This window comes from Colobus angolensis, unplaced genomic scaffold (assembly GCF_000951035.1).
Source record: "Colobus angolensis palliatus isolate OR3802 unplaced genomic scaffold, Cang.pa_1.0 Scaffold306, whole genome shotgun sequence".
Taxonomy (NCBI): Eukaryota; Metazoa; Chordata; class Mammalia; order Primates; family Cercopithecidae; genus Colobus; species Colobus angolensis.
This window is the reverse complement of record NW_012116333.1, coordinates 3,367,508-3,379,344: the sequence shown is the minus strand read 5'-3', so window position 1 is coordinate 3,379,344 and position 11,837 is coordinate 3,367,508. Positions and strand designations below refer to the sequence as shown.

Here is an 11,837-nt window from a genome sequence, read left to right as displayed (position 1 = left end):
AACATCTAGCTCTTGGTCAGGCACGGTGGCTCATGCCTGTAATCCCAGCACTCTGGGAGGCCAAGGCGGGTGGATCACCTGAGGTCAGGAGTTTGAGACCACCCTGACAAACATGGTGAAACCCCGCCTCTACTGAAAATACAAGATTAGCCGGGCATGGTGACAAGTGCCCGTAATCCCAGCTACTTGGGAGGCTGAGGCAGGAGAATTACTTGAACCCAGGAGGCGGAGGTTGCAGTGAGCTGAGATTGCGCCACTGCACTCCAGCCTGGGCAACAGAGTGAGACCCTGTCTCGAAAAAAAAAAAAAAAAACCTAGCCCTGATTTATTCCTAGTGAGGAGTTAATATGTATGGAATGAAGCAGGATCGTTGGAAAGATTGTTCTAGTATGCTAGTCTAATGGTTAACCTGAAATACCTTGAGGTAGTTTAGCATCAGCTCTATTGGTGAATGCCACCAGTAGCTCATTTCTTTTTTTGAAATGGAGTCTCACTCTGTTGCCTGCGCTGGAGTGCAGTGGCATCATCTGGGCTCACTGCAACCTCCGCCTCCTGGGTTCAAGCGATTCTCCAGCCTCAACCTCCCGAGTAGCTGGGGTTACAGGTGCACGCCCACCACATCCGACTGATTATTGTATTTTATTAGTAGAGACAAGGTTTCACCATGTTGGCCAGGCTGATCTTCAAACTCCTGACCTCAGGTGATCCTCCTGCCTTGGCCTTCCAAAGTACTGGGATTACAGGCGTTGAGCCACTGCACCCAGCCACCAGTAGCTCATTTCAACACAAACATGAAGATGTTGTTTTGCCTTAATTGGGACAGAAAATGCGGACAGTACCTTTCACTTTATACCCAGGTAGATACTTTTAAATTGAGACAACCACTATGTTTCTGTGTTGGAGTTACAACTTCAGTTCTGTTTTTACCCTTTATTTGGAACACAGTGCGATATTACAGTTTTGGATCATTAAATGAACAGACTTGGTGATATAGTACTGACAAGCACGACCTGAATTCTGGGAGTAAGTGGTTTTCTAGTTCATGGGGGAGGAGAAGAGATATGTGCAAGATCTTCTCCAGAGAAGAAGAGAACCATGGTTCTCAGTGAGTCACCAAAGGGCTTTCTTTGGCTTCAACTCACTAATGGCTGGAACAAGTGCCAGTCTTGGTCAACCATCCAGGATTTTCATCACAGCAAATCAAAATCTCCAATTTTTCAAACTAATTGTAGGTAGGAGAGAGAGGATAACTCCAGACTGTCTTATAAAATGATCTAGATACTAAGTGTCCTCCATTCATGAGTTGGCAAAATCTTCAGAGTGACTGTTGGAGCAAGGAGCCTTTCATGTGCTCCCAGTTATTATATAGTGCATAGAGGCTGGTAAGTGTTAGTCCTGTCAGACCACCTCGTGCTATCCCTCGAAGACCACCTGGGAAAAAGAGACAAAAGGAAAATGAAACAGCCATGTATTGCATAGTGCCCTAGCATGATAGGGTTAAATAAAAAGTGCTGTGAAATGGGCTGGGCACAGTGGCTCAGGTAATCCCAGCACTTCAGGAGGCCGAGGCGGGTGGATCACTTGAGGTCAGGAGTTCAAGCAGCCTGGCCAACATACTGAAACCCTATTAAAAATTCAAAAAAATTGGCTGGGTGTGGTGATGTGTGCTTATAGTCCCAGTTACTAGGAGGCTGAGGTTGCAGTGAGCCGAGATCATACCACTGCACTCCAGCCTGGGCGACAGGGTGAGAGAAGTGAGACTCCATCAAAAAAAATAAAAAGTATTGTGAAATGGGAAGAGACCATTTTTAAAATAAATCAATAAATACTGCATCTCAAAAAGAAGATAAAGTTTTTAAAGTAATACCACTTGTGTAATACATATGACTTGACATTTTCATGTTCACATTTTTCCCCCCTACTTTCTTTCCAACTTGTTCCTATGGCAGTTTATTACTGGAGCTGCAACTACAACAGTCATTTCCTGCTAGTAATATGATTTAGAACTCCACTAGCACTGTCAATGGATTTAAGACTGTAATGTAAACAACGTGGCACCCTATTTGGAAAGAGTATTAACCACCTTTGGACTCTGAATGGATCCTCCAAATATTAACCTTGAAGATTAGTGATGGCCAGGCGTTGTGGTTCACACCTGTAATCCCAGCACTTTGGGAGGCTGAGGCAGACTTGAGCTCAGGAATTGAGAATAACCTAGGCAACACGGCAAAACCCTGTCTCTGCAACAAATAGAAAAATTAGCTCAGTGGGGTGGCATGTGCTATTTGGGAGGCTGAGGTAGGAGGATCGCTTGAGCCCAGGAGGCTGAGGCTGCAGTAAGCTGAGATTATGCCACTGCACTCCAGCCTGGGTGACAGTGAGACCCTGTCTCAAAAAAAAAAAAAAAAAAAAAGGTAAGATAGCTATAATCACACTGAGTTAGGTGCTAGTGACCACCCCCCACTTTGCACACTGATGCATCAATCTCCCACAATTAATAAGCAGTGAGGGACACCTAGCATCATGCTAGCTGAAAAGAATTCAAGAATTACAGATATTGAACTACCTGCTTGAAAACAAGTGAACAATTCTATATATGGCAAAAGATTAGCAACAGGATTTCACTTGCAATGGAGAAACAAAAATATTTCAATCAGTTACTTAAAAATAGTCCCCAAGTGTAAATAAGAGGAAGCTACAAATAAATTTCTCAAAATAGAAAATGCCCCAACTGTGTATGGTTATTCAATGTTAGTCTTACAAACGTTATGTAGCAAAGGGAAACCAAGCTATGACACTTCTCAGGAATGGGGGTGCCCAAAGCAGCTTTTTAAAACATGTGATGTCCTCATGCAGCTCCATGAGTAGGGAGCATAAACTTCAGGTAGCCATATCTGTACCTAGAGTGTATTTGTTCCAAGTCATGTGTTAGGGAGACAAAGGTACAGAGGAGTTGTGGGGGTGGCTAGAAGCCCTTTAGCTCTGTGTCAATTCTGTGACATTCAGTGATGTTGCTGAGTTAGAACATTTCAGAACCATTTCTGCAATGAGTGTCCTACCAGATGGCTTCAGCTGATGGATTAAAGGGCCACTCCCCCTCCAGGAATCTCTCCAGTCTGAAGACTTCTGATAGCTGACCTGCTTACGTTCTTCTTAGTTTTCCAATGCTAAGTGTCATAATTATCTCTCTCAAACAGAAACTGCAGACATTATCTATAAACAGCTGTCAAACATGTGTAGGGGGACCAAAAATATTTTTAGGAAGCCCCAAAAAACCCCACTAAAAGTATAACGTGAGGTATCTTCTTGACGTTCACATCGTCTCTTTGTGAACTTACCATATTCAGACTATAGGCAGAGCAGTTAAACTTCTAACTGTATTCAGTGTGGTTGAAAAATTGTAATAATTGGAAAATAGTGTACACTCAAAATAATCTGTTCAGTTTAATAAGGATCAACCTCATGTCTCTGCCCAGTAAATCAGTAAAAAGCTGCAGAACTGAAAGTGAACTATAATTAGACCAAATTCCTAATGTGGAAATTATTAACCATGAGGCACAGGAGAATAAATACTAAAGGTATCTGCAACAGCATTGCTATGGCTCAGTTATTAGATCTAATTTTGAGTGTAATAAGGATTCTTCCAAGCAGGTGGCCAAAATGTAGTAACTCAAAACCCCATTCTGAACATAAAACCAAGCAATAGCCAAGGTGCCCTCACTGCTGTTTGTCTGGAAAAATGATGACGGGCCGGTAGTTGAAAACACAATACTTTTGCAGACATTATTTCCTATAACCACACATTCAACTTCAGATTAACTCCCCTGAACCTATAGTCAATAATCCACAAGACTGTGAAGTCAGTCCATGGGCTTTGGAAAGAGCTGCAAAACCACTGCTTCTAGCCGGTTCTTTGCTTTGTGCATTCTAAGAACATGGTATCTACTTGGCCATTATGGAAGGATTCTCACATTAGTTCTCAGCTATCAAATAACAAGCTTCCCTGGGAATCCTCTTTGGCATATGCACTAGGGGTAACATAGTGACAATGGAATCTATAAGGCTTTAAGACACTTGGGGGCCAGATGCAGTGGCTCACACTTGTAATCCCAGCAGTTTGGAAGGCCAAGGTGGGTGGACTGCTTGAGCCCAGGAGTTCAAGACCAACGTGGACAACATAGTGAAACCCCATCTCTACAAAAAATGTAAAGAATTAGCTAGGTGTGGTGGCATGCATCTGCAGTCCCAGATATTTGGGAGGCTGAGGTAAGAGGATTGTTTGAGCCTAGGAGGTGGAGGTTGCAGTGAGCCAAGATTGTGCCACTGTACTTCAGCCTGGGCAACAAAGCCAGACCTGGTCTCAAACAATAAAAATAAAAAAAATTTTAAAAAGGCCTGGCATGGTGGCTCACGCCTGTAATCCCAGCACTTTGGAAGGCCAAGATGGGCGTATCACTTGAGGTCAGGAGTTCAAGACCAGCCTGGCCAACATGGTGAAACCCCGTCTCTATTAAGTATACAAAAATTAGTCGGCCATGGTGGCGGGCACCTGTAATCCCAGCTACGTGGGAGGCTGAAGCAAAAGAACCGCTTGAACCTGGTGGGTGGAGGTTGCGGTGAGCAAAGATCGCATCACTGGACTCTAGCCTCTAGCCTGGGCAATACAGGAAGACTCTGTCTCAAAAAAAATAAAAATAAAAAGGTACTTGGGACACCAGTAACATATTAAATAATTTACTCCCCCAAAAGCTTTCTATTTTCTTGCCAAATGAATCAAAAACTTAGTTCAAATCAATGAAGTTACTTCTTAAAAGCCAAAGAGAAAAAAAAAATCATCTCCAACAAGAAGACACTAAACATTGGTGTTTGTACTTAACACATGGCTAATCTTCACTCAAGGGTGGCCTTTTACCACATACCAGCCATGTTCTAATTGTAACTGTTTCCATTAATTCCAGGGTTTCCCAACTGGTTGATCTGTTTGCAAGTTTAAGGGTCTCTTAGGGTTTCTTTACTCAAACAACTCTACACAACTAAGCACAGGAGGTTGATAAGCAAAGGTACTTGCTTTGAACAGAGTAACCAAATAAGGCCAATGGTCAATCTCTATAAAGCAAAGCAAATATGACTTGTGTTTCAGTTTTACCTCCCGTATTTTGGGATCCTTATGTAGTTCTTCCAAAGTGATAGGCAAGCACCACTTCTTTTATACATGAGAAAATAAGGCCCAGAATATTTAAGTGCCTTGTTTGTGGGATACAGGGCTGGTGAGTGGCAGAACTAATGCATTCAAATGACAATGACTTTAAAGCACAGATTAGCATATATCTTTCTTGAAAGGGCCACATAGTAAACATTTTAGGCTTTGAGGGTCAAAGGCTATTGTTATGTAGGTACTTATATAACTATTTAAAATTTAACTAAAAAATGTAAAACTGTAAAACACATTCTTAGCCTTCACACAGCAAATAAACAGGCAGCTGGCCAGCATGATCAGTTGATGGCTCCTGCTCTAGAGGAACAGTATTACCTACATACTAACATGACTACTAAATACCACTGTTGGGAACTGTTTAGCAGTCTTAAAATTTTAAAAAAACTTTTTTAAGAATTATGGTACAATACATGTAACATAAAATTTACCACCTTAACCATTTTTAAGTGTACATTTCAGGGGCATTAAGTACATTCACACCGCTGTGCTACCAACATCTACTTTTCCTTTATTTTTTCTTTTGAGACAAGGTCTCGCTGTCGCCCAGGCTGGAGTGCAGTGGCGTGGTAAAGGCTCACTGCAGCCTAGACCTTCTGAGCTCAAGTGATCCTCCCACAATGGCCTCCTAAGTAGGTAGGACTACAAGTATGCACCCCCATGCCAGGATAAATTTTTTATTTTCTGTAGAGATGAGGTCTCCCTATGTTACCTAGGCTGGTCTTGAACTCCAGGGCTCAAGTAATCCTCCCGCCTCAGCCTCCCAAAGTGTTGAGACTACAGGCATGAGCCACGGTGCTCCGTGTACCAACATCTATCTTCAGAGGACTCTTTTCATCTTGCAAAACTGAAACTCTTTGCCCATTTAACAATAACTACACCCCATTCCGGCCATCTTCCATTCTACTTTTTAATCTGTATGAATCCGACTATTCTAAGTACCTCACATTAGTAGAATCACACAGTATTTTTTTGTAGATGGCTTATTTAGCATAATGTGCCCAGTGTTCATCTATGTCTTACCATCTGTCAGAATTTCCTTCTTTTTAAAGGCAGAATAATATTCTATTTTATGTATATACCACATTTTTCTTTTTTGAGACAGGGTCTTGCTCCTGTCACCCAGGCTGGAGTGCAATGGTGTGATCACGGCTCAATGCAGCCTTGATCTCCCCAAGCTCAAGTTATCTTCCCACCTCAGCCTCGGGAGTAGCATGTACCACCATGCTTAGCTCATTTTTTGTGTTTTCAGTAGCTATGTTGTCCAGGATAGTCTCCAACTCCTGGGCTCAAGCAATCTGCCCATCTGCTTGCCTTGGCCACTTAGAGGCTATCTTTTTATTTTTATTTTTTTTGACACAGGGTCTCACTCTGTCACCCAGGCTAGAGTGCAGTGGCACAATCAATGCTCACTGCAGCCTTGACCTCCTGGGCTCAGGTGATTCTCCCATCTCAGCCTTCCCAGTAACTGAGACTACAGGTGCCCACCCACCAAGTCCGGCTAATATTTTGTATAGACAGGGTTTCCCCATATTGCCCTTGCACTCCTGGACTCAAACAATCTGCCCACATTGACCTCCCAAAGTGCTGGGATTACAGACATGAGCCACCACACCTAGCCTGTACGGCTCTTGTGAATAATATGCCATTATGAACATGGGCACACTAAACACCATTCAACTTAAAAAAAATAAACCTTAAGAACTGAACCACAACGGCTTAGGTGAAAATAAAATACCAAATTCTGCTCTAAGAAAAGGAACGAACATTCACTGAATTATACCTTCAGCAATAAGCACTTAATGGAACTTGTTTCATTTAAAATGCATCACAATCCTGTAAATTGATAATCATCATACCCTAATTGTATAGATGAGCACAGTATTAAGTGGACCTTTTTCAAAAGGTCATACAGCTAGTGACAAATATTTCCAAATTTTTCATAACATTTCTTTTTTTTTTTTGAGATGGAGTCTTGCTCTGTTGCCCAGGCTAGAGTGCAGTGGTGCGATCTCAGCTCACTGCAAGCCTCGCCTGCTGGGTTCATGCCATTCTCCTGTCTCAGCCTCCCTAGTAGCTGGGACTACAGGTGCCCACCACCACGCGCGGATACTTTTTTGTATTTTCAGTAGAGATGGGGTTTCACTGTGTTAGCCAGGATGGTCTCGATCTCCCGACCTCGTGATCTGCCCACCTTGGCCTCCCAAAGTGCTGGGATTACAGGCGTAAGCCACTATGCCAGGCCTAACATTTCTGTTTTAAATAGCTTAACTAACTACACATTCTATATTCTTCCCTCTGAAAGGCAGCTTTTTTTGGTTAGGTTGGTTTATTATTCATCAGACACCTGATTCGCTGAGGAATTCTGTTTTTCAGTAATTCATCCACCACAAATATCAGGTAGCATTTTTACTTCACAGACCTAAAAGTCTTAAGTCTTAAAAGGATTGTAAAATCTAACTTTTCCTGAAATATCTGAGAGACTTTTTTTTTTTTAATTGAAAATAGGTTGCATTTCAAACTTTATCCATAAGAGCTCACAACACTTTCTCCAACAAGCATGCCCATGTGCTCACTTAAACAGAACTCTGAGTGAGACAGTAAATACCTCATATGCCCTTGAAAATTTTACCTTGGCATAGAAAAACCTTGTTAAGAACCTAAAAATAATTTCACTTTGAAAGTCTTTAGGGTTAGGCAAATGTTAAACTTCAATTGGCAGCACAAGGGCAGCACCAAGCCAGCAACAGTTTTGTTGGGCCAAATTATGTTGAAAAAGATCAAATATTTTAAAAACAGAAGACTGCACATAAAAATCTGGGATCCCAGCTTCTTCTGAATAAATGAAGTACATTCACTATGCAGAGTGGCAAATGGCTGGAGTTGAGTGGGAGGTGTTTCTAGCCCAACAGAAGCTCCAGCTCACCCCCTCCACTCCATTTTCTTACATAAGGGAAGCCACTATGGTATCTCCTTAAGGGCAGCCCTGAATGTAAGAATGTACTGAGTTAGCATCTAATTTAAGGCATATTATATGCATTCTTAAGACAGAGGAAAAGGGTGAATATTTGATATTATCAAAAGAAATGACAGTCTAACTTTCTATGGCAAGGACCTTCTTGCAGTAGTAACATAACATAGTCTGGAACACCTCCAACATAAATTACGAAAAGAAAGCTCTTGGCTCAGAAGAGAAAAAGCAAAAAAGAATACTCATTAATTCTGTGTCATGTGACAAACAGATTTCAATTTCCACTGCAATTGTGGAAGAGGTAAATAATCTGCTGATCCAGAATTCCAACATGGGCTCACACTTCCTGTTTTAATAACTCGAAACACTGAAATCACTCAAACAAGGCAAATCAATGTCTTATTAATTTCTGGTTAAAAACAGACCCAAGAAGACAGGGCACAGACATAAAGTTTGTCAAGAAGACAACTTCAACTTCCAGATTCATGGATTTGGAAATGACCTTAGGCACTCTATAGCACGAGTGAAGAAGTTTACATTCAGGGAATGGCTAATCCCTGCTGACCTAAACTATTTCCAACTCCCAATGTACTCTTTAAATACAGACATCTTTAAAAAGAGGGGGCTGGGCACAGTGGTTCACACCTCTAATCCCAATACTTGGGAGGCCAAGGGGCGGTGGATTGCTTGAGCTCAGGAGTTTGAGACTAGCCTGGGCACCATGGTGAAACTCCGTCTCTACAAAAAAAAAACACACAAAAAATTGCCAGGCATGGTGGCGTGTGCCTGTAGTCCTAGCATCTTGGGAAGCTGAGATGGGAGCATCACTTGAACCCAGGAGGCAGAGGTAGCAGTGAGCCATGATCACACCACTGTACTCTAGTCTGAGACCTTGTCAAAAAAAAAAAAGGCTCAACACAGTAGGTACAGAGCTATTTTAGGAGAAAGATCATGAGGAAAAAACTAGCAGCTGTCAGATCAAACAGGCTTATTTATTTATTTTATTCCTTTATTTTTATTTTTATTTTTCGAGACGGAGTCTTGCTCAGCTGTCCAGGTTGGAGTGCAGTGGCGCAATCTTGGCTCACGGCAACCACCGTCTCCTGGGTTCAAGTGACTCTCCTCTCTCAGCCTCCCAAATAGCTGGGAGTACAGGCACCCACCATCATGCCCAGCCAATTTTTGTATTTTAGTAGAGATGGGGTTTCATCATGTTGTCCAGGTTGGTCTTGAACTCCTGACCTCAGGTGATCCACCCGCCTCGGCCTCCCAAAGTGCTAGGATTACAGATGTGAGCCACCACACCCAGCATTTCATATTTCATTTCATTATTTCATTTCATTTCATTTCAAGATGGAGACTCACTCTATCACCCAGGCTGGAGTGTGCCACACCTGGCATTTCATTATTCATTTCATTATTTCTTCATTTCATTTCACTGCACCCAGCATTTCATTATTCATTTCATTATTTCATTTCTTCACTTCATTTCATTTCATTTCAAGACGGAAACTCGCTCAATCGCCCAGGCTGGAGTGCACCACCATACCCGGCATTTCATTATTCATTTATTTCATTTCAATTCATTTCGAGACACAGACTTGCTCTACTGCTCAAGCTGAAGTGCACCACCGCACCTGGCATTTCATTATTCATTTCATTTCATCATTTCATTTCACTTAGAGATGAAGACTCACTATCGCCCAAGTTGGGAGTGCACCACCACACCTGGCATTTATTTCATTTCATCATGCCATGTCATATCACGTCATTTCATTTCGAGACAGAGACTCGCTCTATTACCCAGGGAGGAGTGTGCCACTGCATCTGGCATTTCATTATTCATTTCATTTCACCCAGCATTTCATTACTCATTTCATTTAGTTTCATTTTGAGATGAAGACTCGCTCTTCATCTCTGGAATGCACCACCACACCTGGCATTTCATTATTCATTTCATTTCATTTCACCTGGCATTTTGTATTTCATCATTTCATTTCTCACTTCATTTCATCTCATTTCAAGACAGAGACTTGCTCTATCGCCCAGTCTGGAGTGCACCACCACACCTGGCATTTCATTATTCATTTTATTATTTCATTTTATATTTTTTTTTTTTTTTTTTTTCATTTCTCACTTCATTTCATCTCATTTCAAGTGCAGTGGCCGGATCTCAGCTCACTGTAAGCTCCGCCTCCCGGGTTTACGCCATTCTCCTGCCTCAGCCTCCGGAGTAGCTGGGACTATAGGCGCCCGCCACCTCGCCCGGCTAGTTTTTTTTTTTTTTTTTTTTAGTAGAGACGGGGTTTCGCCGTGTTAGCCAGGATCTCGATCTCCTGACCTCGTGATCCACCCGTCTCGGCCTCCCAAAGTGCTGGGATTACAGGCTTGAGCCACCGCGCCCGGCCCATCTCTTTCGTTTTTCAATTTCACGATGTAGACTTGCTCTATCGCCCAGGCTGGAGTGCACCCAGCATTTCATTATTCATTTCATATTTCATTTCTCATTTCATGACAGACACTTGCTGTATCACCCAGGCTGGAGTGCAGTGGCGTGATCTCTGCTCACTGCACCCTCTACCTCCTGGGTACAAGCAATTCTCCTCTCTCAGCCTCCCAACTAGCTGGGATTACAGGCACCTGCCATCATGCCAGGCTCATTTTTGTATTTTAGTAGAGACGGGGTTTCACCATGTTGGCCAGGCTGATCTTGAACTCCTGACATCAGGTGATCAGCCCGCCTCGGCCTCCCAAAGTGCTAGGATTACAAGCATGAGCCACCACACCCGGCATTTCATATTTCATTTCATATTTACTTCATCATGTCATTTCTTTCATTTCATTTCAAAATGGAGTCTATCACCCAGGCTGGAGTACAGTACCACACCCAGCATTTCATTATTCATTTCATTTCATTATTTCTTCATTTCATTTCACCTGGCATTTCATTATTCATTATTTCATTTTTTCATTCATTTCATCCCATTGCATTTCATTTCGAGACAGAGACTCACTCTTATCGCCCAGGCTGGAGTGCACCACTGCACCCAGCATTTCATTATTTTATTTCATCTATTTCAGTTTTTCATTTCATTTCATTATTCATTTCACCATTTCGTTTTTCATTTCATTTCAAGATGGAGACTTGTTCTATTGCCCAGGCTAGAGTGTGCCACTGTACCCAGCATTTCATTATTCATTTCATTATTTCATTTCATAATTTCATTTGATCATTTTTCATTTCATTTCATTTCAAGATGAAGACTCACTCTACCACCCAAGCTGGAGTGCACCACCACACCCGGCATTTCATTATTCATTTCATTATTTCATCTCATCATGTCATGTCATGTTATTTCATTTCGAGACAGAGACTCACTCTATCACCCAGGATGGAGTGCACCACCACACCGGGTATTTCATTATTCATTTCATTTCATTTCACCCGGCATTTCGTATTTCATTTCAAGATGGAGACTCGCTCTATTGCCCAGGCTGGAGTGTGCCACCACACCCAGCACTTCATTTTGTTATTTCATTTTTTCATTTCAGTATTCATTTCATTTATTTCTTCATTTCATTTCAAGATGGAGACTCGCTCTGTCACCCAGGCTGGAGTGTGCCACCAAACCTGGCATATCATTATTCATTTCA

At 42.1% G+C, this 11,837-nt stretch overlaps 1 protein-coding gene across 4 annotated transcripts in view; it reads right to left on the bottom strand.

Annotated features, from left to right (window-relative positions):
- Positions 1-893: 893 nt before the first annotated feature.
- Positions 894-11,837, bottom strand: part of LOC105517720 (mitochondrial import inner membrane translocase subunit Tim23) — a 30,584-nt gene continuing 19,640 nt past the window's right edge. For 2 of the 4 annotated variants that reach the window (XM_011950372.1, XM_011950374.1), the window contains one exon: positions 894-1,431. In XM_011950372.1, the coding sequence (XP_011805762.1) occupies positions 1,316-1,431 (116 nt within the window). In that variant the 3' untranslated portion in view covers positions 894-1,315. Of the gene's footprint in view, positions 1,432-1,914; positions 2,241-11,837 lie in introns of those variants that run through there. The other 2 variants (XR_001002706.1, XM_011950373.1) reach the window with 2 other exon arrangements.